Source organism: Manacus vitellinus, unplaced genomic scaffold (assembly GCF_001715985.3).
Source record: "Manacus vitellinus isolate BGI_N305 unplaced genomic scaffold, ASM171598v3 scaffold_106_pilon, whole genome shotgun sequence".
In the NCBI taxonomy this organism is placed as follows: domain Eukaryota; kingdom Metazoa; phylum Chordata; class Aves; order Passeriformes; family Pipridae; genus Manacus; species Manacus vitellinus.
Window position 1 is genome coordinate 594969 of NW_021938827.1, and position 25353 is coordinate 620321.

The following is a 25353-nucleotide window of genomic DNA, read 5'->3' on the forward strand; positions in this document are numbered from 1 at the left end:
CTCAGTAAAGCAGAGACCCCTGGCCACCTTCAACCCCCTGGAAAGCAGAAATCCCAGCATGGAGCACCCAGGACAGCAGAGACCCCCTCCCTCTCTCCCTCAGGATAGCACAGATTCTTGCAGCAATTACCCCATACTGTGTAGAGCTCCATCCCCATCCCTGTAAAGGGGCAGCACCCCTGGATGTGAGGGGTCTGCAGGACCAGCCCCTGGAGCCAAGGGATGTCCTGGAGCAGTGCTGGCAGAGAGCCAAAGCCACGGCCATGTGCTTCCATAGCTGCTGCAGAGGGAAGGGACCCTTGAAGCCCCCGCTGTGCCCTTTTCAAGCAGGTTGCTCTAAGGGCCAAGAGGAGACAAGAAGTGCTGGAGCAGGAGTGGCAGGGCAGGTGCCCCCCGTCTCAGTGGTGAAAGAGTGCAGAGCACCCCTTGTTGATCTGCCAGGGCAAGGGAGACCCACACCTCCATCCCTCAGGACAGTGTAGACCCCCACAGCAATTCTCCCATAGTGTGCAGAGCCCCATCTCCATCCTCGCAACAGCAGAGATGCCCATCTCCATCCCCCAGGGCAGCAGAGAAGTCACCTTCAATACCCTGTGCTCCAGAGACCCCCCACCTTCACTGCCAAGTCCAATAGAGATGCAGTGGTGACCTCTACCTTGATCTGCCAGGACAGTGGAGATCCCCTTCTGGGTCACCCGTAACAGCCAAGATCCTCACCTCACTTTTCTGAGACACTGGAGGCCCCCCAGCCCTGGCTCCCAGGACAGCAGAGACCTCCACCTGCATCATCCCATGCAGCCAAGAGCCACCTTCATCCTCAGTTCAGTGGAGACCCCTCATCTCCATTGTCCAGGGCAGCAGAGACCCCCTCCTCAATTCTCCAAGACTGCATAGACCCCCACCTTCACCACTCCAAGTCCAGCAGAGACCCCTTGCCTCCATTCCCCTGTGCAGCAGAGGCTCCTAGGAGCTTCTGTCCTCCAGGGCAGTGCAGACTCCTGTCTCCATCTCCTGGGATATTAGGGCCCCATCCCCTACAACCCTCAGTGCAGCATGGACCCTTCATCTGCCAGGACAGTGGAGACCCCTGCTTCCATCCTCCAGTGCAGCTGAGACCCCCTCTTGCATCCCCCAGTGCAGCAAGGACTTTTATCCAAGTGTCTGGTTTCTTGCATTTCTGAGAGCTCGGACTCCTCACAGCTGCAGGGACTGCAGAAGGAATTGTCTAGGGAAAACTGATGGGGAACGTGCACTGGGAGCCCAGAAAGCCAACACTGTCCCGGGCTCATCCCCACAGTGTGGGCAGCACGTGAGGGGGGATTCTGCCCCTCTGCTCTGCTGAGACCCCCCTGCGGTGGTGCCTCCATCCTTGGGGTCCCAGCACAGGAAGGATGTGGAGCTGCTGGAGCGAGTCCAGAAAAGCCTGTGGAGCTGCTCTGAGGGCTGGAGCCCCTCTGCTCTGGAGACAGGCTGGGAGAGCTGGGGGTCTTCACCTGGAGAAGAGAAGGTCCAGAGAAACCTTGGAGCCCCTTCCAGTGCTAAAAGGGGCTCCAGGAGAAATCGAGAGGGACTTTGGACAAGGGTCTGGAGTGACAGAACTAGGGGGAATGGCTTCCCACTGCCAGAGGGCAGGGTTAGATGGGATATTGGGAAGGAATTCTTCCCTGTGAGGATGGTGAGACCCTGGCACAGATTGCCCAGAGAAGCTGTGGCTGCCCCACCCCTGGAAGTGTCCAAGGCTGGGTTGGACAGGGCTTGAAGCAATCGTTCCTAGTGGAAAGTGTCCCTGCCCATGGCAGGGGATTGGAATGGGATGATCTTTAAGGTCCCCCCAACCCAAAGCAGTCTGTGAGTCTATGATTTGTATGAAATATGGCATAACCTCAAGCACAGGGCAGTTGCTTTCACATAGGTATGAATAAGAGTGTTGTTACATGACCTACTGGACTAGAGAAAAAAAATGTGAAGAAAATTACTACCACCTTTGCATCTTACCTGCAGAACACAAACCAGCTGTGTTTTATTATGGTGAGTTATTCTCAGGTCCTGTGAATTGACAGAAATCAGTGAAAAGTCTGTTCCCTTCCAAGGAAAATGCAATGCACTTTCCAAAAACACTCACAGGATTTTGCATTTCTGTAGTGGTTTGTCACACAGAAGATTTTTGGGGATTATAGAGACTGAGATAACACAAGGGTTAATTCCCTTCTCACTCTCATTTCCTTATTAGTGCTAAAATCTGTAGCACAATTCCCCATGGCACTCCCTTTGGCAGCTGCTCGTTGCTAAGTAAACACACATTCACATCAGATAAAAGCACTTCGGTGTCATAAACTTCCACGGCCATCACATACTCTTGCTCCACTTCCAGCGTCCTCCTGTCTCCTGGGCAGATGGTGAAACTTGAAATAAAACACAAGGTTGGCTCCCAAGAACCATCAACAGCAACTTGGTAACATGATTTTCATTAAGAAATGCAACTCTATTATTGGAAGTTATTAATCTGGGGATTAATAATAGGAGCACTCCTAAATTGGCTTGGAAACCTGAAGTTTGCATTAGGCTTTGTCCCAAAGCAATGAGAGTGCCAGTGATGCTGATTTCTGTAACAGAAACATCTTCCCGCTGCCATAAACCAGATTTTAGTGAGGAACAGAGGACAGGCACAGGGTCACTGTGAAACTCCTCTGGGCAGGAATCAAGGACTGGAGCAGAAGTGTTTTCGTTCTTCATCCTCTATCCAAGTATCCAAGTACCCTGAATCCAAACACTCCATAACAAAAACAAGCAGCAGAGAAGTGGCATGAAGGCAATTCTGACACATGCTTTCCAAGCTCCAGGGCCCATTTCCTTGTTGTTAGTCTGCAGTGGAGTTAATTAGTCTGATTTAGAGAGAAGCCCATCAAGTGGAGAAACACCAACTTCAGTTTTCAAATCACTGCACTTGAAAAGATGTAGCCTTAAGATTGAGCGTCCCACTGCCAGCAGGATGGATGCAGTTACAAAGGGAAAGTATATTCCTGGGAAAAAAAGGAAACATGAGGGTTTTATAATTGAGCTTTCAATTTACTTACTACCTAAAAATCCAGGTTCTACAGTGCAATTAAGAGCAGTTGGGGCTCACACATGGAGATCCTTGTTCTTTTACAGGAATTCTCTCATGATTTTCATTTTAATGAAAGATAATATGGGCATCCTCAGAGTGCGCAAGTAACTACTCTGTGAAGTTAAAGCATTCAGAGAAACTCACAGTTAGGCTCCAAAATGTCCTGTTTGCCTTCACAGTCTCTTTTACTACAAATCAGGTTGGTGAAGGAAGACACAGCAGATCAGGTCCAACTGGTCCTCACTGCTGAGCTGGTGGAGGAAGGTGATATCCACAAAGATGACATAACGTTCAAGGGCAAGTTCTAATTCTGCAAAAAGCTCATTTGACAAATTAAAGGCATCTGATAATCACCTACAGGAAGGAGAACTCACACAGAGACTAAATGTCATGGACTCTTGGTTGCTGACATAAGTAAACTCAAGCCTCCTTTTCCATTAAAGATAAAGACAACAAGAAGCATTTCTTTCTCAGCAGGAAGAGTTAAAATTGTGGAATTAACAGTGGGAGAGCTTACCTCACAGGTACATCTTTTGATGTCCAGAGCTCTCACAGCAAACTCCAGGGGAGAATTGTCCAGAATGTTCTCAAATTTGGAACATAATTTCAATGCTATCATATCAACAAGGACCTCACAATGGAGTAAACAGCCTGTCAACAGGAGAATAAATAATCCCTAATTCAGCATCTACAGGCTCAGACTGGCTTCAAAACTGGTGAAAAATTAGCACTAACGAAAATAACAAAGAACAAATCAGCGACTTCTTACCCTACAGAGCCTGGGTACAGGCACCGTCATGACCTGTAGGTTCTCACAGAGTCTTTCATTCTTTCCGAAAGTTTTCGTTTCTGCATGCAATTCCCTGCTCAATGAATTTGCACTTTACTGCCTTCCATGTTCTTCAGCCATTGCAGCAGAGCAGCCACCAGAGGGTTTGGGGAACAAACAGCACCCTTCTCAACAGTTACAAGGAAGGGAGGGAGGGAGGGAGGGAGGAAGGGTTAGTTTTTCCCCCTCCACTTAGACCTGTATCTTTAAATGACCTTAAGAGGGGGCAGAGCACATAAATAAAAGTGGGTTTATATTGTCACTAAAACAATCCCCTTTCTAGTGTTTATTCCTGCAATGATCTGCTTCAGAGCATCCTCCCAGTGCTGGGGAGAGCTTCCAGTAGCTCACCCATCAGGTCCTGGAGTGCACAGGCTTCAGCTGACAGTCCCTCTTCTTCAGGTGTTGGTGTGGACACCAGCCAGTAATAAGAGTTCAGAAAACAATCCCCCTGATCCTGCACAAGCCTGCATCCCCCACCCAGCACAGGCAGGGCAGCAGCCCCTCGGCCCCTGCTCTCTGTCAGGTTGCAGCAGCCCCTGGGACTGCTGGGCTGCTAAACTAGGCAAGAGCCTCCTGTTTCACAGGCACAGCTACACCCCTTCCCCCAGGGGAAGATCCTGAGCTCAGGGTTTGGGTTTTTTCCGGATGGTTCCTTGTGCTTTCCAAACCTTCTCTAGCTCAGGAAAATGCAGTCTTTCAGTGCCTAAAGGGGCTCCAAGAGAGCTGGGGGGGGGACTTTGGACAAGGGCCTGGAGTGACAGGACAAGAGGAAATGGCTTCCCACTGCCAGAGGGCAGGGTTAGATGGGATATGGGGAAGGAATTCTTCCCTGTGAGGGTGGGGAGGCCTGGCACAGATTAACCAGAGCAGCTGTGGCTGCTCCAACCCTGGAAGTGTTCAAGGTCAGGTTGGATGGAGCAGCCTGGGACACGGCTGGACAACCCTTTCTGTGAAGAAATTTTCCCTAATATCCAATCTAAACCTCTGACGTAACCTGAGAACGTTTCTTCTCATCCTATTACTTACTACCTGGGAGCAGACTCTGACCCCTCCCAGCTCCACCCTCCTGTCAGGAAGTTGCAGAGAGCACGAAGGTCCCCCTGACCCTCCTTTTCTCCAGGCTGAGTCCCCCCCAGCTCCCTCAGCTGCTCCTGGTGTTCCAGATCCCTCTCCACCCCCATTCCCTTCCCAGGAATCGCTCCAGCCCATCAATGTCTTGTCATGAGGAGCCCAAAACTGCCCCCAGGACTGGAGATGCCTCAGCAATGCCCAGCACAGGGGATGGTCACTGCCCTGGGCCTGTGGCCACACACCAGCTCGTGTTCACCTGTTGTCACCCGCAACCTTGGATCTTTTTCCAGCTTGCCAGCCACTTTTCCCCAAGCCTTGGAGCCCTGCAGGGGGTTGTGGTGATCCAAGGACAGCACCTGGCCCTTGGCCTTGTTGAACCTCACACCACTGGCCTTGGCTCATTGATCCAGCCTGTACACATCCCTCTGCAGGACCTTCTTGCCCTCCAGCAGATCAACACTCCCACGCAATTCACTGTCATCTCCAAACTGACTGAGGGACTCACCCCCACAGTCCCACATTTGTACTCCAGCCCTAGGAAGACACTGGCAAGTCCACCTCTGTCTGACCCTCTATCTGGTCTCATCTCCAGGAGATGGGCACACACCCTGGCCTTCATCCCCACCCTCATCCCCCACAAGCCCAGATGGAGTGGATCACACACAGTAAAGCTCTGCAGCCAGCAGTGGTGTGGAGGGATCGGTTTTTATTTCAAAAGACAGTAACACAATTTTTCAATTTAGTATCAAAACACTGGATAGGGTTTTTGTCTCCAGATTGGCCCCTAAAACTGCTACAACCAAGCAGCATGCTCAAACCACAAGCTACACACTGGCGATACCGCGCTCACGCCTCACAACCACGAAACACCAGCAATGCACAGCGAGGTGGCTTGTACCCAATTAAGACAGTAAGAGCAGTCCTGGCCAGGAGGGAAGGCTCAGCTCCCTCCCTCCAGGTAGGCAAAAACACTTCTCCAAGAATACAAGGCCGTTGTACTTAAGCTGTTAAGTGTAACACAGCAATGAGCGGTGAAGCTTGGTGCACCAGCACTTAGTGAAGGCAAAGTCAGCCCCAGGGTAGCAACGGGTTAGAGGGGCCGTGGCTGCTCTAAGCCCACCAGGAAAGGAAGTGGCCAACGGTGGGGGGGAAGGGACACAATCCTTGTGAAGGTTCAATTGTTCAGATGACTGGCTTGGCTTAAAAAAAAAAAGAAAAAAAAAGAAAAAAAAAAAGTACCTTTCACACAAGTTGCTCCTCCCCAACACAGTTACCTTAAAGCTGAGAAACTGAACTGCACTTTTGGCAAACAGCTCTTGGAAAGGAAGTTTTCCCAACAGGCTTCCATCCCTAGCCTGGCTACTCTGACTCACAGCGAGCACCATCACACCCTTTTCCTGCCCTGCCAAAGCAGGGTGGCCTAGAGCCAATTAACAGAAAGTTAATACCAAATTTTAAAGCCAAGAGCTTTGAAGTGTAGCTCACCAGCCTCACACGATATTTGGAATGTTTACAATGGTTGCTACAAAAAAAGGTAGTTACAAAATGTGTACATCTCAAACATGCTCCCCAAACATTATTGCATTGTTTATTTCCCTTAATGATGCTGTTTGAAGCTCTGCCCAACCTGGTGGCCTTTAACCCTGGGGCAAAGGAGATTTGTGTTTGGTCAAGTTGGCAACAGAACGTAAACTCTGGTCCCCAGGGTTAGAGGGCAGCAGCAGCTGGGCCGGCGCCTGGCATCGCGTGGCGGAGGCGGTGGCAGGGATCTATTACATCTCGTTCAGGTCTAGCAGGGTCTGGTCCAGCATTCTTTGCGTGCAGAGATGCTCCTCTTTGGTGGATTTCAGTTTATCTGGCAGAAAGCAAGAGTTGAGAGTTACAAAGCAGTGTCAGACAACCAAAACTCCTTTGCCACAGAAAGCTTGTGCCAGCCCCTTCCCCGCACGCAGCGATCCTCGGGCCAGAGTAACTGGCTGGGTGCAGCTGGAAGCTCTGAGGTTACCTGGCTTGTGTGTAGCCCTTGCCTCTCACACTGCTGGTGCTCCCAGTCAGCACAGTCATGGTGTGCCTTCAGCCAGAGCCCTAGGCAGTGTCTCACATGCAGGTGCCTCCGACTGCAGCCAGCTCTCCCCAGGGCTTCCACACCTCCACAGCTGACCCACATGGCCCAGCAAGGCACCCCGAGAGCAACACACACTTGGAAATCACCCCTAGAAGGTGGCTATGACCCCCTTCCCTCAGCACAGGGCAGGGATGCCAAGCCCAGCAGCAGGGAGCAGACCTCCAGCCTGGAGGGCAGCGGGGCAGGGGCTGGGGCAGTAACAGGCAGAGAGCAAGGAGCAAGGGAGCTGCACCCTGCCCGAGACTACAGGCAGCTGTGCAGTTGATTCTCACATGTTCCTTAAGCCAGGAGGAGAGCAGATCAGCAGCTAGTGCTCTAGGTAGGCTTTACTCCAAAGGTGAGCCCACCCATATCACTGGAGACATCCACACGCTGGGACACTGGATAGACAGGCTGTTGAAAAATGTCCTTTAGGTACAGGCAGATTCCCAAAGCCACTCCCAACCTCCCCAGTCAGAAATTGTGCACAGAGAGAGAACAGTCTTCCTCGAGCATGAGCAATGGCAGCGCTTAAACACACTCTGCAGGCACTCAGGACACAGCTTTGGGCTGTGCATTTTGGGACTTGCTGCCGAGATATCCATGAACCTTCCCAACCCTCCCAGGGCTCTGCAGCTGCATTGGGGTCAGGCCCGGGAAATGACTGCTACCCTACACCTTCTCGGTTAGGACTCCCCTAGATAGGAACACACTACAGGTGTGCAGTGTCTCACAGACTACAAGGTCAGTCATTTATTGGCAGAAGCCATCATTCCATGCATCAGAAATCCTACAGTCATTTACCTAATCACAAATTCAGTTGTAGCAGCTTCAAGCAGACATAAGCCTAACTTCACCCCACCCCTCATTTCAGGGGTGCAGCCATTCTGGTTCCATGGAGGAGCCAGGCAGGACCCCCTGGACAAGCAAACAAGACCACTCAAAAACCAGCCAAGTCTGGGGGTTACTTCACCAAGAATAGAGTTTACCTTTATATGTTAAAAAAATGCTTAAATAAATTATAGGATGAATTCAAGCGCCCCATTAAAAAGCGGCAATTGCATAAAATTCGCAAGTCTGCCAGTCTTAATGATCAGATTTCACTGTGGTCCACAGCACTGGTGGTTGCAATAAGCTCATTTATGGGATTAGTGAGCCCCTTCTCAGTCACACAGATCATGCAGCGTTAACTTCAGCTCATTAGAGAGCAGGCGGTTTTTCTCAAGCTGGCTGTACAGGCGCTCTGCAGCAGTGACAGGATGAGGGAAACAAGAAGAAGAGAGAAAAAGAGAGAAAGGGAAGGTTAGTAGAGCACCAGGATGAGCACATCAAACAAGCTTGTCTCCATCCAAGGATGGCCTGGGCTATTCTCAGGTGAAGCTGGAAAGAACAAAGGTTTGTCTTTCTCTAATTTGTGCTTCAGCTCAGGAAGATCACAGAGGAAACCAAATGTGGACAGAAGTGGAAGTGCTGCCGAGGATGTGCAAAGACAAAGAAAGGAAAAGGAGACACCAGAAGACGAGCCTGCAGGCTGGGCTGGACCCCATTAAGGACAGAGACCTGGGATGTGCTTTAAGCCTGTGTAGCACGTTGCAGAAACAAGTCCTACCACAGCTGAACCAGGAGTAGCTTCCAGAGGGAGCCACACCACACTGCAGTAGGATTGACAGGGTCTGCACAGTGGAACAAGGACACCAGGAGAACCAAGGATGACAGCACCTCATCTCTGGAGGACCATCCTCTGAGAACACACCTGGTACCACACCAACCACTCAGACCAGACAGGACTGAAGGCAGCAACTGCTTCTAGTACAGGACAGAGAAAATTCTGGAGTGCAGGCTCCTCTTTTAGATCTGCCCCAGAAGAACGACATGAGCAGGACACAAGCTGTTGCTGTCTCTGCAGCCATGGCTCTCCAGTCCCTGGCCTTACAGCCCCACAGGGGTCCAGTAGCCACACGCATCCTCGAGGCTCATGCCCAGCACATGTGTTCATGAGCAGTTCCAGGAAAGGGAGAACCAGTTTGGTCCCCTCCCAGGACCTATCATCTCTCAGAGCTGGGTGGCCAATGTCCTGACACAATTGGCCACCACAGAGAGCCCATTCAGCATCTCTCTCTGCCCATCTGCACAGGCAGGGTCCTCCCAGCCTGACAGCTCCAATTCCTGCATTTAGGGGAATTCCAGGCAGTGAAAAATGCTTACACAACAGCTTCCAGCCTGGCAGAACTGACCAGCACCAACTGCAGTGACACACACAGTGTGCTGCCTGTGCCCAAGCAGCAAGCCTAGAGCACAGCCTTGGGCTTGGGCCTTGGGCTTCTCCTCAAATCCTTGTACTAGGCACCCTGGGCACCCTCTGAAGGGGAGCTACACCATTCCTCATTGCTTTCAACCAAGGAATATTTTGCTCTTGAACAAGATCTAGCTGGGTAAGATTCCAGACAGTCAACTGATTCACATGGAACAGTCAAAGCACATTGCCATCCCCAGGGTTTCAGCCCGGTCTCTCCAGAGTGACACCCACACACAGAGGGGGAAGTTCACCTTCAGCCTCACCCTCAGCTTCTCTCAGCCCTCAGGACCTGCTCCAGCTGCACCTCACTCTGTAGGAGAGGGCAGTAATGCTGATTGATTGTCCCTTCTTTAAAGACACCAAGGGACCAAGGCAGAGCCAGAGAAGCCAGTGATTTCTGTCCCACCACAATCCGGAAGTTGAGGGTAGTTGTGGGTACGCCCACCCCATCCTGGCCCACACCTTGCACAATAGCTACTACTGCTGCTAAGGACTCTGGCTCCACGCTGGCTCTGAGCAGGTCGGCTGGGCACCCTGATGCCAGCCTCCAGCCCCAGGTGATCTGGGCTGGTCCTGGGTCCCCAGAGCAGCAGAGGATGGGAGTGAACTGTGCTCAGAAGGACCAGTGACTGTCAGTTGGTGTAACAGCTCACAGCTTTAAAGCAAGCATTGCTGCCTGTGGACAGGGACCTGATAATCCACCTGCACAAGGGGGAAAACTGGAGTGTTTGGCATGCATGACCTTTCCCAGACCTCAGCAACAGCTCCCCCACATGGAATGTTTGCCTAGGCTGCTACCCCCAGTGTTAGGCCTGCTTTCCTCACTGCCCAGCCCCAGGGCAGCCTCACCAGCCATCCCGGCCACTGAGGGAGCCCCAGGACCTGGCCCTGCTGGTCAGCTAATCTGCATTTGCAGCACTCCCAAGTCACAGCCCAGCTCACAGCAACCAGCCTGTACAAGCCCAGCAATCCAGTCAGGCCAGATGCCTCCAAAACCTCCCAGGGCAGACGATGCATCACCCACCCACCCGCCACCCAGCGTGGATTCTATCCAGACGAGCAGGGAAAGGTCCTGCCACAGCCCAGCCTCAGATAACATCACTTGGAACACCACTGTGCAAAGCCACCAGCTCTCCACAGCATGAGTCAAACACAACAGGACCTCCCCGTGAGGAGAGAGGCACTTCTCAAGGGCAGGCTGCCATCTTCCACCCAGTAAGAATCACAGAATGGGTGAGACTGGAAGGGACCATAGTGGGTCATCTGGTCCAACCTCCCTACTCCAGCAGGGCCATCCACAGCACAGGATTGCATCCAGACGGTTCTGGAGTATCTCCAGCGAGGGAGACTCCACACCCTCTCTGCACAGCCCATGCCAGTGCTTGGTCACCCAAACAAGAAAGGAGTTTTTCCTCATGTCCAGGTGGAACTTCCTGGGCATCAGTTCCTGCCCACTGCCTCTTGTCCTGTTGCTGGGCACCACTGAGCAGAACCTGGGCCATCATCTGATACCCTCCCTGCAGAGACTGACCGACACAGATGAGGCCCCGTTGTCTCAACAGCTGACAGTGGAACACCAGGCTGGAAGCCTCTACACTGACAGAAGCCCTGCCCCTCCCACAGGACCCAGACCCCCAACTCCAGCTGCAGTTGGGTTACTGAGGAGTTCTAGGTTCTCGCTTTGTGCTTACAGGGCACAGTTACTGCCCCACATCCCAGGAGAGTCACACCATACTTTGAAATTCCTTACAGGAATGCTCCCTCCTTCCCCACCCAGACTTGGCACCAAAGACAGAGTGAGAACAGGTTGGGGCATGCCTGGACTATCCGGACTGCCAGTGCTGTCGTGTGGAGAACAGAGGGGCACAAACCTGAGGAAACCACGGCAGGTGTCCTGTGTCACCAGAACTCTGCTCACGAAGGGCTCTTCGGGCACTGTGGCAGATGAACCAATCCAAAAAGGAAAAAGTATTTGAGCAGCCCCCACGAGGCAGCACATACCGTTACCACAGTCTGACCAGTGTTTATCATACCACACAACGAGCAACAGCGCAGCAGTGACGCGCGCCAGGTGCTCACAGCCCAGTGGCAGTGCCCAGTGGAGAGCTCCATGCCACGCTCCCAGAAAGATCCTGCTGCCCTCAGCCCCTGCACAACAAGGGGAGGGTTCTACAAAACATGGGTTCCCTGGCTCGGGTGCTCACAGCCCTGCTGCAGTGCCTCCTCATTCCTGAAGCAAGGGGCCTCACATCCCTCCCTTCGCACAGGCAGAGCCTCACACCCAAACCAGTCCTGCCCCGAGGGAGACCAGCCAGAGCTCATGCAATATTTATTGGCTTCCACGCCTCGGCCTAGTGACTACCAGGTGTGTGACCTCCCACTGCAAGCCAGTGCTTGGCAACTGGTGCTGGTGAACACTCCAGAGCAGGCATGAATGAGGAATGTCTTCAGTCAGGCACAGCTCCAGGGTCTCCTGCTGCAAGCCCCAGCCTCCCGTTTGACCCCACAGGCCCCGTCTGCAGTGCTGCCATTGCACCTGGGAGCCAGCAACACAACGCAAGGGAAAATCCAGCATGCTAGTGAGGTCTGTGTTCCACTGAAGGTGATACTAGTTTGAAGGCAATGCTGAAACATTGTTGCTAGAGCAGGGAGTGGTCACTAGAATTCCACTTCTCAAAAGCACCAGCCATTCTGTTCCATTTATATGAGAACTGTTTTCCTTAAAAAAGGTGACATCATGCTCGAGCAAGAGGCAAGAGAAATACAAAAGGAGCTTTATGGCTCCACACAAGATATGCAGATGAGAACAACATCCTCCCAGCTCCCCCGACACAGAAAGGGCAGCCTCTCAGAGCAGGCTGTGTCTGGCACATCAGGTCACACAGAGGGAGCTTTGTTTGGGAGCAAGAGCAGCAGAACTGGGGGGCTGCTGCTGCTGCTGTCAAGCTTCAGTATCTTTACAGCACCCTTTCCCAGGGATGCCCTGTGCACAGTAACTGGAAAAAGGTACTGGAATTCAAAGTGAGATGAAGAGAGCGTGAATGCAGAGTGCAGATGTAGATCAAGCCACCAAGCAGAGAGACAAATCCAAAGTGGAGTTTGGAATCGCAAGACTTATCTGTGTGAGACAGAAGGAGACACTAATTTTAAGAGAAGCTTCGGTGTTTGTGCACAGCAAACTCTGCTGAGGCAGCTTTGGGACACTCATGTTAAGGCTCTTCTCTGAGGGGTGAGGACCCGTCCTCTCCTGGGTTAGTGCAAGGACCACGCAGAGCAGCTGTTAGAGCAGCACCCACTGCAGATCTGAACACAAAGCTGAGGAGCAAAGTTGCAGAAACACATGAGTTCAGCTACTTCCACAGATCAGTTCATGATCCAGCCCATCTCAAGCCTGTTGTGGCAATTCCTAAGGAATCCACTTGAGCGCTATCCACAGCCTCTTCCTGAAGGAATCCCGAGACCATGGCCCAGTGGCTCCAGCAGACAACAAAACTGCTTTACCTCAGGAAGCCTTTCCCAGCAGGACTGGGAATTGCACTCCAGGAGTTCAAGTCAGAACCCTTTCAGGTCAGCACAGCACTTGGTTACACATGCAGATCACAAGGACCTAGAGTTAGAGGACGGCATGCCGGGGCGCCTTGGGCAGATCTGTAGAAGTAACCTGGGACGGCACAAGCGCCGCCGACTCTCCAACTACAGAAACCACAGCAAACCAAGCAAGCGCTGGCGGCCCAGGCTGCTGAAGCAAGAGGCAAACGCCAGCCAGCTCATATTTACATGGAAGTCATGTCATTCAGGGCGTGGTCCAGTTCCTCACTAATTGCTTTGTACTTCAGTTTCTGGGCATAGAGCTCATCTAGAAGAGGTTTAGGAGGAGAACAAAACGGAAACAATGAGGGAAGGCAGAGGAGTTCTTCCAACACTCTGGGGCAGGAAAAGCAGGTGGGACTCAAGAACAGAAGAAAATTAAGTCAAATGTGGAGCTCTCAGGACTCTGTGCTCGTCCGCAACAATAAACAGGAGGGTTCCAGCAGCCTGAGGACAATCTGACCAGCAAGTGCCTTCCAGGATTACAATCCAGCTCCAAGGGGAGCTGAGCCAAGCACTCAAACCACATTAGCTTGTAAAAACAAGTTGCCCAGCTAGGTCAGCAGGAATCAGTGACAGCAGGAGCAGTGGGGAAGGGCAACTTCATCCACTTAAGGAGAAGCTTGCTCCACCTAGGGAGGGCACTGATCAATCGAGGTGCTTTCTTCTCACCTTGTGTCTCAATGCAAAGACTGGCTTGGGAGAAGTCAGTCATGTAATAGAGCTGGGCATCAGAAGGAATTCCTATCCTGCAGGAGGCAGTGAGGCAGGGCAAGTGGAACAGACCAGCCACACCGGTGTTCTCCATCAGATAATGGAGCAGCCAGGCAGCTCATGGCCTCTGGGGAGGGGTGGGCCTGGAGCTGTGCTGATGCACTCCTGAGCCCTGCAGAGCCAGCACAGGCTGCTGCAGCTCGGGCTGCCTGGGCTACAGTACAGTTGGTCATGTTGTTAACAGCCTCACAGAGCCTGGGGAGCTCTGTCAGTTGTCAGAAACTAGGTCACTTCAGCAGCAAGGCTGGAGACCAAAGCCAACTCTCAATTAACAGGTTTTGAGGGGAGTATGCAGGGATGTGGTGGAGTTTTTGCAGTTCCCCATAGCAGTTTGCCCTGGATCATGAGGTAGCTCAGATTGCTGCTTGGCTGTGGTTCTGGAACAGCTCAGCTGACACCACTGCTATTTCTAGATAATAAAGCTCCAGACAGTAGGATGGGGCTTTCTATCTCCAAGACGTGGCACTATAAGACCACAAAGGCACACCTGCGGTCAAGGCAGAAGGCCTGTAAGGGATTTGGTTTACCAGCACCACCACTCCAGACACAGCAATCCATAGGAAAATCTGGCCACAGCCCCAGATTTAAGGGAGGCAGCTGGAACCTTCTTCTTCCGCAGCCTGGGGCAAGGTTCTGCAATGGCTGGCCTCAGGAGTGCTCCTGAAGGATTGTGTGAAGGAATGGCAGGAGGAAAGGAACCCATCCTTGGCACTGGCTGACCACCGCACTTCGTGGATGGGGCTGCTGGTGATTTCCTTGATCCAGGATCAACACTGGGGAGTCTGAGTCTTCACAGGGGCTGTTTCAAGACTCACTGACTCCTGTGGTTGGCTGGCAGGACATTGTCTGCAGCAGCCAGCATGTGCATGACCTTCTGCATGCAGGGATGTTATTGTGACTAATTCCTGCAAGTTTAGGTGTTTCTTTCCTATGCCACTCCTTAAATTGGATTAAGCTGGAACATAAGGATCTAGTTACATTCCTGAGGACATCACCACCAAAACACACCAGCTACCAGTTAGATAAAGCAGGTGTCTGGAAAAGGAGCTTGAGATCTGCTGCAGTACAGCTGGGGAGCTATTTTCAGAGCACATACACAGGGCATGACTCTTGCAAGCCTCACCTTGGAGGCCAAGTCAGGTCATAATCCAAGTACTGAGGAGTACAGCAGCCTCTGCACTCTCCAGCTACCTGGGAGACAGCCTTCCTTAGCTCCTCACTCCTCACCACATATTCCTTGGTTTCCTATCACCAAAATGTACCTTCCAAATCATCAATGGTCTTCTCCAGCTTGGCTACAGAGCGTTCAGCAAATTCAGCGCGGGTCTCCGCCTGCCAGATGGAAACACGCCACTTAGTGCAACAGCTCTTCAGCAAAGGGCATCAGCTTGAGGACATGGAGTCTCCCATCCTCCATGTCTCTCCCCCATCAAGCTGAGGCCAGATTACCCAGCTGGGCCATCCTGACGTGGTCACTCACCTCTTTGAGTTTATCAGTCAGGATCTTTATCTCTTCTTCATATTTATCCTCTTTTTGAGAGTACTGTGGAAAAGAAGTTAGCAATCAGCAGCCCCAGGTACCTCCCACTCTAGAAAGCCCACAGCTACAGAGGGAGACAAACTCCTCACTGCAGCACACATGCCCACAGAAACTTCCAACTGGGAATTGTTCACATCCCTGCCTGTGTCCAACAGGACTGGGTCAGGTAGCAAGTCCCACATCATGCACAGAACACAAACCTGGGCACAGAAAAATTCTCATCTTAACATCTCAGCACCTTAAACATCCTGGCTGATGGAGTCTGCCCCAAGGCAGGGAAGGGCAGCCAAGCTTCCTGCACCCCAGCTTCCACAGCCCTCCGCTGAAATCCATTAGCCCTCCCAGGAGAGCAAGCACAGCTCTCCTGGCTTGCTTAGGATTGCAGTTGCATCATTTCCATCCCAGTGGGTGCTCTGCTGTTCACACACCCTCCTAGCACTACAGCAACGTTTCTGGCTCTGGGACAGGCAGCCCTACCTTCTCAGCCTGAGCCTCAAGAGACTTGAGATTGTTGGTGACATTCTTCAGCTCCTCCTCCAGCTCGGAACATTTACTGTGGGGTGTTGTAAAGAAAGGGGGGGGGGGAAGGAAAAGAAGAAGTGGGAGGGAAAGACAGGAGACAAGAAGTGAATCCACATGCAGGGAAGACCAGGAAGTTCTTTAGGAGACTGTGAGATCAGACTGGATGGAACCCTGCTTTGAGGCACTTGTGCAGAAAGCAAGTTCCCTTTTTGCCTCCGAGCTCATGTTTTAAGTATTCTGCCAGCACATGTACAGGGCACGAAGCTGAGCAGCAAGATGTGGACACAGGTTTCTGCCAGACCTGGAGTCTCCAAGGAGAAGCTGCATGTCTAGTGTGCTGTACAGTAGGAAGCTGTTCATACAGGGATATTCATGGGCAGAGAGGACAGAACGTTCCAGGAGAGAGAAAGGCGCAGTTAAGCTGACGGGAGGAGCGTAGTGAGGAGACCACAAGAGTTCTGGTTTAATGGTTCAAGAAGGGAAAGGTTAGTACCTTTTCTTCGGCAACAGACAGACACTTCAAGTTCTGGTCCATCACTCTGATCTGCTCCTGCAGCTCCCGGCAATGACTGTTAGTGATGGTCACACAATGGCACAAGCCAGATGGGGGCAAGGTCAAAAGGAGCACCAAAACCACAACACCATAGAGCAAAAAAGGGGGTGGGGGGAAACACAAAAAAGTCATGGTCACAACATGCACATCTGGGCAGGAAGCACAGTGCTGCTGCTGCGTACACACCAACTGCGTTAGACAAGGCCCAGAGCACGGAAAGGTCCTGACCAGCTCCTCAAGGATCAGCTAAAGCATCCGGACACGTGAAAGAAGACCGGGGGATCTGTGCCTCTGCTCTGAGCAGAGGAAGTCCAGCTTGCTGCTCAGCAGTGCAGGAGCCTGGAGCGCTTCCTGCAAATACCTGCAGAAGCCAGAGACCAGCCTCAGCCACAGCTCTGCCCTCAGCCGTCCCATGTGCTGCTTCAGCCCCCAGCCCAGGAGGCCTCTGCTGCTTTAGGGCAAGCACTGTGCCCTGTGGCTACGTGAAGGATCTCGTGACTGCACGCACAAAGCAGTGCTGGTGAATGCTGTGGGGAGAAGGGCTCTCTGGCCTCTGTGACTGGGGAGTGTCTCCATGCGAAGGGGCAGAGCAACTATGCTCAAGGCAAATCACATCACAAACTCCTTGTCCTGAGTGGAGCCAATCCTGTTTCAAGGAGAAGAGTGCTTCCAGCCCCTTCCTCTGAGGACCTAAACCCACCCAGTGCTTCAGGCCTTGTGTAACAAGGTTAGCAATGCAGTGTTAGTTCCCATGCAGAGGCAGACGTGCCAGTTACATGCCAGTGGACTACTCACGACTCTGCGAGCTCAGCTCTCTCTTCAGTACGCTCCAGATCTCCCTCTATGATCACCAGTTTCCGAGCAACCTGGAAGGGAGAATCAGAATCAAGAGGAAGGAGGATGATTTTGCACTTGTAGGCTGTGCACAGCAGTGAAGGGAACGAATGCCTGCAAGAGCTGCTGGAGCTGCCAGAGGTTTTTGGCCAAGCAGAGCACTGATGTAGCTCTGTTGAGAGCCAGGCTCTGCACAGAGCTTTGCTGAGGAAAGCCTTGCCAGCAGGAAGAAGAGTTGCCTCTCCTAGCCCAGGTCAGCTGTACTAGAGCATCCAAGAGTCTCACCTCCTCATACTTCCTGTCCGCCTCCTCTGCGATGTGCTTGGCTTCCTTGAGCTGGATCTCCTGCAGTTCCATCTTCTCCTCATCTTTAAGAGCTCTGTTTTCAATGACTTTCATACCTCTGTCCAGAAGTAAGCACAGGGAGGAGAGGTGTGTAAAACAACCCTCGACGAGCCAGCGCTGAGATGAGTTTCAGAGCATTAACAGCGCTACCCTGGAACCACAGTGCTTCCTGACAAGCCATGACTCCTCTGAGTGCAGAGGGGGGCACAGGAAGGCAGATACCGCTGGGCTGATGTGAACCTCAATTGCTCAGAAATGACTGTTCATTGGAACATTCCTCCAGCAGCTCACTGGGCTCCTGGGTCAAGGGAAGTGCAGTGCTGCTGAGAAGAACAAGCCTGGCTGTCTTAGGAACTCAGCAAAGCCAAGTCAAGCACTTCCCCATCTGGAATGCAGGAAGAGCCAAGTCCATCTCCATGGCAGGCCACCAGCCAGGTCGGGCTGCTCACCATGGTGTGGGCAACCGAGGAAGCACATCAGCCAGCTGCAAGGGGACCACTGCTCGTTGAATCAGAGGCCAGGTCAGGGGACATCTGCCAGCTGGCAGAGGCTACAGGAAGAGAGGCTGCCCCACCTTCACAAGGCAATGGTGTCTCCAAACCCACTTATTTCTCCTCCCTTGGAGGCAGGAATGCATGGTAGCACACAGCACTTCCTTGCTCCTTAGCTTCAGGTTCCAAGACATTCAAGGCCATCAGCAGCCTCAGGTTCCAAGACACTCAAGGCCATCAGCATTGTTTTAGCTGCTCTGCGTAAGCAGGCACTGACTCCCACATCCAGCCTTGATGTGGGATCTCCTTCCCCCACTCTGGGAAGCCCAAAAGGTTGGATGGCACTGGGCCCTCAGTCAGAAACATATCCAAGATGTTTGACAGAGCATGAGCAGGAGCCCTTGCTCACCTTTCGCTCTCATCTGCTGCCTTCTCTGCCTCTTCCAGCTTCTGCAGAGCCGTGGCAAGGCGCTCCTGAGCTCGGTCCAACTCCTCCTCTACCAGCTGGATACGGCGATTCAAAGATGCCACTTCTGCCTCAGCCTGGAGAGAGCAGAGGAGGGGACTCAGCCTGTGCAGGTTGAGCAGCTCAGGCAGGGCATGAGCTCTGCCAGCCAGAGCTCTGCCATTGGGTCAACATGGGAGCCCTAAGCAAACCTTCAGCCCCTCTCCTAGATGCCTGCAGCACGTTTAGCTTAACAACACTTCCTGCATGCTTTGTCCATGCTGCAGCCCTCCTGCAGCCTTCTCCCTGCCAGCCTGAGCTGTCCTGACAGTTTAAGCCATAAACACTAAGGAGATGACTTGTGCCAAGGGGTGCCTCTGCAGCTGCTGGGATCCTGCCAGGCCATCCATCACAGCTGTTTATCCACCATGCCAGAGCGTGGTGACAGCTGCCACTTAGCACAGAGTCAGTTTACTCACACATCTGGACACCAGTGAGCATTGCTTGAGGCAAACCCTCTCACCAGCAAGGTGAGAAGGATTAACAGGTTCAGGGATGTGCCAAGCTATGTCAGGTGCTGGCAGGCTAGGTGGGCCACCAGTGCTGCCCAACCCAGGGGCCCACAGCCCCAGAAGAGAGCCTGCCCTGCTCGAGGCCTCCTTCCTCCCAGTGAGTCACTAACAATCCAGAGAAGGAGCAAAAGCCTCCTCCAGTCCTGAGACAGGTTGAGGAGGCTGTTCCCCAGCAACAGCCACCTCGGTTCAGCCATAGGCACCAGGAGCTGGTGAAACTGCTGACAGCCCTCAGGCATTTGCCAGAAATGTGACCACAGAAACACCAGCAGAGATCAGGGGCTGTCCCATCTCCCAGCCACTGTGATCAGCCACAAGGCCCCTTCTCACAGCCCCATCCGTGCTAATCCCAGACAGAGACCAGGGGAGCCCAGATGCTCTGGGGACACTGACACCCCACTGGAGCCCCCTGGGCAATTCAGAATCCTGGTCCCCAACAGGATGACAAAGGCAGACAGGGCTGTGGTCATTCCAGGGCAGTGCTGTGATCTTCTACAGAGACCTGGGCACAGGCACATGCCAGACAGACACGAAATACCCTAGCTGAATGTTAATAAAGCAGCCTACACAGACACTCTGCTCCTCACCATGCCGAGGAGGGAGGAGCAGAGCAATGAAAGGCGCCAGTGTTACAGTGGAGCCCAACACCAGTTGCATCCAGTTCCCAGAGGGGCTGTCCGAGCTCTCCCCCTCCTTCTGCCACTGAGGCACCCCCTACCACATTTCCAGACTGGGCTGGGAGAGCACAAGCAGCAGAGGAACTCCCATGCAGGCACATCCCACTCCTCACCCAAGAAGCCCACACCCTTGTGGGTGCCCAAAGCCAGAACCTGCCCCGCCTGAGGGGGAAGTGGTCTGCCCAAAGAGGAACACAACAATACCTTACACAGAACTGGGAAGGAGACTGCCTGACATATCTTTTGCCTATTAAAGGGGACACGAGCTGTTGAGGCGGATAACTTTCACTTTTCCTCTCCCAGGGGGTGGGGACTCACCAGCACAGCAGGCCTCTGCTTCTTCACCCTCTGAACTGCATCACTTAGCCCTGACTTCCTGCAGGCAGTGCTTAACCCACCCAAAAACCACCGCTGCTTTTGAGAAAGTGCCTCTCCCCCACTGCAGAAGGGCCCTTACACCTCCCCTTCTGCTGCTCCTCCCTGGACGCAGCCAAAACTGTCAGGCTTCCCCGGACCACGGGGTGAACTTCCAGGTGACTTCCAGGCAGCCCTGCTGCAAGTGGCACATTCCTGTTACTCTGTGCTTCCTTCAGGAAGGTAGCCCTGAACCAGGGAGCACCTGGAGCCCTGCAAGCCAAGGGAGGAGCTCGCCCCGGCTTTTGGGACTCACCATCGCTTCCCCAGCCCACAGAGATCCAAGAGGGCTCCCCAGGACCCGGGATCAGTGCCAAACTGGGAGCACTGGTTGGCTCCCCTGAAGGAGGCTCAGGGAGCTGGGAGAAGCACGCGTGTTCCCATGACAACGCTGCTATTACAAGGAGAATTCCTTATGTGGCTGCGAAAAAAGAGCCCAGCTGAGGCCCGAGAGCTTCTGCATGGGCCTGGGCAGCAGAGCCCAATCACACAGTGCTGTCACAGACACGCAGCTCGGGCACTGAGGGGAGAGGGCTCAACTTCAGCAAAGCCACTGCAAATTCACTGAGAACCACATTCGGATTCGAGCCGGGACTGGCCCCGTGTCACCCCATCCCTGTGCCCACAACACACCGGCCTTGCCTGTGCCCCCGGCCCAAGGGAGCCGGGCACACTGAGGTGCTGCCTGTGTCACCCCATCCCCGTCCCCAGCCGTGCCGGCGTCCCCCGGAATCTGCCAGCTCAGATCCTGCCGTGCGTTGCTCCGTCCTTCCTTCCTTCCAGGCCATCCACGCCAAGGCCCTGCGCCTCCCCCCGCGGCTGCCGCCCCGGGGGCAGGATGATGGGCTCGGGAGATGCTCCAGGGGCTTCTGCCCGGCCGCAGCCGAGGGACCCCGCTCCCTCCTCCCTTCCATCTTACCCGCGCAGCTCCGGGCTCGGGGCCGCACAAGATGGCCGGGGCCTCTCCCTCCCCCCGGCCGCGGTCAGCCCCGGGACACGGGGAACGGTGAAACGACTCCTCGCCGGCCCCCCCCCCCGCCCGGTCCCCCGCTCAGCACCACGCGGCAGGTCCCAGGGACCCAGAGAGACCCCCGGCCACGGGGCGGGGAACCCCCGCGGGCGCAGCGGACCCCGACGGACCCCGCGCGGCCTCCCTGCGGGCTCGGAGCGGGACCCCCGGCCCCGGGAGTCGCCGCGCCGCCACCCCGGTCGTTGCCCAGGGGGCGGCCCCGGCGGTACCTGCTCGCCGGTTTGCGGCTCCTCGGCCTCCACCTCGCGCTGCAGGCGCTCCGGGCCCGCTCCTCCGCATCGTCCGCCTGCTGCTGCAGCACCTGGATCTTGCCGCTTGAACCGCCTCGATGGTGTGGCCCCGGCCATGCTCGGTCCGTCCGCTCCGGCCCCGCCGCCACCCCCGCACCCCCGGGACCGCGCCCGGTCCCGCCGCCCGGAACTGACGGCACTTCCGCCCCGCCCCGCGCGGCGTTACCGGGCGGAGGACGGGGGGGGCACCGGGACCGGGCCGGGCACTCCGCGGCATACACCGACACACACCCGGGACGGGGCGGTGGACACCGGGGATACACCGGCACACACCGGGACCGGCGCGCGGGACACCGGGATACACCGGCACACACCGGGACCGGGCGGCGACACCGGGATACACCGGCACACACCGGGGCCTGGGGCACCGGGACCGGGCGGGGACACCGAGATCGGGACACACCGGGACCAGGACACACCGGGACCGAGTGGGGACACCGGGATCGGGACACACCGCGGCCGGGGACACTCTGGGATCGGGACACACCGGAGCCTGGGGCACCGGGACTCCTCGGGATCGGGACACGCCGGGACCGGGATACACCGGGGCCTGGGGCACCGAGACCGGGACTCATCGAGATTGGGACACACCGGGGCCTGGGGCATTGGGACCTGGACCTGGACCTGGGACACCGGGACTGGGACTGGGACCAGGTGGGGAAGGGACACCGGGACCAAGACCAGGCGGGAATAAGGACACTGGGACCCGGGCCTGGTGGGAAAGGGGCGGACACTGGGACCCGGGCCTGGTGGGAAAGGGGCACTGGGACCGGGCCGGGGGGGACACCGGGATCTGCACCGCAGGCACCTGGGTCCACAAGGACCTACCCCATATGGGCATGGGGGCACTGGGACCGGCCCCATATGTTGGGGAGCACAGGGCCCAGAGGAGCCAGGCCTGACCCCACACGGGCCCCCCTCCATGGGGCCGGACTCCTCGGTGCCACCTATCCCTCAGCCCCACGGGCCACATTTGGGGACTGCTGGGCCACAGGGGCTGAGCTCGGGCACTGCAACCCCCAGGACCCCACAGCCCTGCGGCAGATCCTGCTCCCTCCTCCTGTCCAGGACTGGGGCTGTGACTGCCGGGGTCCCGCTCTACTCCCGTGTGCCAAACCCCAACATCTCGACGGCCTGAGCCCCTGTGAGAACCCTCCAGTCTGAGGCCAGACAATGGTGCAGACAACACTGCCAAGATCAGTGTTCCTTGGAGCCAGGAGCTGTGTCTCTTGGTGCCGTGAGGGTTCTTGGAGCCCCCCAAAAGCTCAGTAAATATACCACCGAGCCCCGGTGCTGCCCTCACTCCCCACAAAGCCCATTTGGCAGGGCTTCGGGCACACGGATAGAAGGGAAGGGTTTCAGGCTGCTGCTTCCCGACGACGTCCTCAGCAGCTGGGCAGGTGGATGCTGCAGGGCCCCATTTGCCTGGGCTGGCATGTGTGGCATGTGCAGCACCGCATGTTTCCAGGGATGAGGTGGGAACTGGAGGCACCTGGGAGGCAGCTCTGCCCATCCAGTCCCTCCACTGCCTGGAACCAGGGGGAAACTGGGGCAACCCCGAGGGCCACCCTGAGGTGGTAGCAGCCAGGAAAAGGGGCTCCAGATACACAGAGAGGGATCCACAAAGAAGCAAGTGGGGATGTGGTGACAGCAGGAAAATGCCAACAGGGAGCAGAGGGAAGCAGGAAGGGTGTGAGGGAGGGAAAGGGATCCCAGAGCTCTGCGATGACTCATTGAACATGTGCTGACTCCACTGCAGGGATGGCACTGCCACCGTGCTGGGACAGAGAGCTGCAAGCAAAGCTGCAGGGTGACAAACGTCCCAGGGTTCCAGAAAGGCTCCAGAGCTCCCAATAACACCTTGACCCCCAGCATGGAGCCAGAATGTGCCACTGAGAGCAGCCCAGGTGCTGTGCCGGGGCTCAGGCACTTCCCTGTGGGCACAGTGGCAGAGGACAGTTCCTGCCTCCTCTGCCCATCGAGGGAGAGGAGCTGTAGGATTTCTCCTGGCTCTCACAGGAGGGAAAAGCTGCATCGCCCCAATGCTGGACCCTGAGACATCCCAGCCCCACGGGGAAGTGGCCCCTGGCTGCCAGATCCTGGCAAGTGATGAGCGGGGCCAGATGCCTCGTGATGGCTGCAGAGCTGCCAGTGGGTGAAACCCTGAACGGCTGTGCTGTTGTTTTCCTGTAAACAGTGGCTGGTGCTGTTGTTTTCCTGTAAACAGTGGCGGACAATAGCTGGGCTCTGCAATCCTCACACTGCCTATGCACCTCCACCTGTCTTCTTCCTCCTCCTCCCCCTCCTCCTCCTCCTCCTCCTCCTCCTCCTCCTCCTTCTCCTTCTGCTCCTGCTCAGGAGCTCAACTCCTCTGCCCACAACTGTGATTCAGAGTTTCCTGGGGACATGTGTCTCACTCTTGAGGGGCTGCTCACTGCCTGGCTCTGCCCTCAGGACATGTCTTTCACAGGGTCATTCTCTGCTCCCAGATACCCACACAGCTTTGCTGGGAATGCACTGAGCCAGACAGGGACCTTCCCGTGTCCCCAAGGCATAGGGAAGGGCTGCAGTCCCATCAGGAAGGCAACGAGGGGAGGGCAGCCCTCAGCTTCCACCTTGCACCCCATACGTACGTCCGCTGCCTTCTTCTCTGCCAGCTCCAGCTTCTCCTGGGCATCTTTCAGGGCCTCAGAGTATTTGTCCAGTTCATCCTCTGTCCCCTTTAGCTTCTTCTGCATGGCAGCAAGCTCGTCCTCCAGCTGGAAGGGCAGTGGTGTCACCACAGGTGGACACCACTTTGGACCCCTGCACTGTGAGAGAGCCCTGCCTGCCCCATCCCAGGCTCAGCTCTGCCCCACAGCATCCCTCCTGCCCCATCCTTGGGACCAGCACTGCCCCACAGTGTCTGTCCTTTTCCCACACCCCACCAACTGGCAGGGGCTGAGCCCTAGGCAGCCCTTGGGGTGCCCTTGAGCTGCAGGACAGTGTCAGCTGTGGCACCCTCATACCCCAGCCAGAGTCTGTGTTGGGTGTTGGGTCTGGGCTCACGGTGAGCTGACACAGACAGAAGCCGCCTCCCAACACCCATGGGCTGGGGGCTGCTGCTGCCTGCCCTACCTGCTTGCTCCGCTCCTCTGCCTGCTTCTGCTCAGCCTCCGCCTGCTCCGCCCGGTCCAGGGCATTCTCCTTGTCCAGCTTCAGCATCTGCATCTTCTTCTTGATGGCCTCCATCCTCACTGGGACACGGGCAGCAGCGGGTAGCTGAATGCGGGACTGGCAAGGGGTGGACAGGGCAGTTGTGCTGCCTGTGCCCCACTGCCTGTTTATCAGCTCTGTCCAGCCCGAGGGCTTTGCCTTTCTTGGGCTGAGCCGCCTCCCCACCTTCCCAAAAAGTCTGTGCTCGGGACCCATTGTCCGCCCCAGGGGGTGCGGGTGGCCACGGCCTTATTTGGGCTCCTGAGGACAGCTGGAGTGTTATAAAAAGCAGTGGCAGGTCTGGGAGCAGGGGGTCCTGTATTGTCCCAGCTGCGCCCCTGCCCCCCATGCAACAGGACACTCTGGCTGGTGCCACGAGGACACTGTGCTCCCACCCAGCGCTCCTTCAGGATGTCGAGCTGAGTCCATGCAGCACTAGCACGAAGTCTTACCCTGCCACATTTGCCCTCCACCAGGGGCTTAGAGTGTTTTGGTGGCCCTGGGCTGACATTTACCCCTGCCTGGGGGTGGCATGGAAAAGGGCGAGCTCAGCCTGGTGCTATTTTGGGAGCAGGGGTTTGGCAGCAGCCCCTGGCCCAGAGTGTTTGGCTTTGCAGGGAGCAGTGGGACAAACTGAGCCCGGCACCAGGGGCAGAACCCCCCAGGAGCCTGCT

At 55.3% G+C, this 25353-nt stretch overlaps 1 protein-coding gene across 10 annotated transcripts; it reads right to left on the reverse strand.

Moving 5' to 3' along the window:
• Positions 1–5695: 5695 nt before the first annotated feature.
• On the reverse strand, positions 5696–24739 carry TPM3 (tropomyosin 3). Of its 10 annotated transcripts, XM_025896752.1 has the most exons (12): positions 24602–24736; positions 24118–24243; positions 18466–18599; positions 17506–17623; positions 17182–17252; positions 15789–15864; positions 15252–15314; positions 15034–15103; positions 13187–13265; positions 11281–11344; positions 7407–7527; positions 5696–6864 (listed from the first exon to the last, which is right to left on the reverse strand). In XM_025896752.1, the coding sequence occupies exons 1-11, from the start codon at positions 24713–24715 to the stop codon at positions 7450–7452; spliced, it is 993 nt and encodes a 330-aa protein (XP_025752537.1). In that variant the 5' UTR covers positions 24716–24736; the 3' UTR covers positions 5696–6864; positions 7407–7449. The 10 variants fall into 10 exon arrangements, 8 of the variants coding, with proteins under 8 accessions (XP_025752537.1, XP_008924256.1, XP_017944101.1 ...); XR_001923180.2 differs by lacking the exons at positions 11281–11344; positions 15789–15864 and adding an exon at positions 16327–16402 and having other exon boundaries at positions 24602–24739; XR_001923179.1 differs by lacking the exon at positions 11281–11344 and having other exon boundaries at positions 24602–24735.
• Positions 24740–25353: the final 614 nt, after the last annotated feature.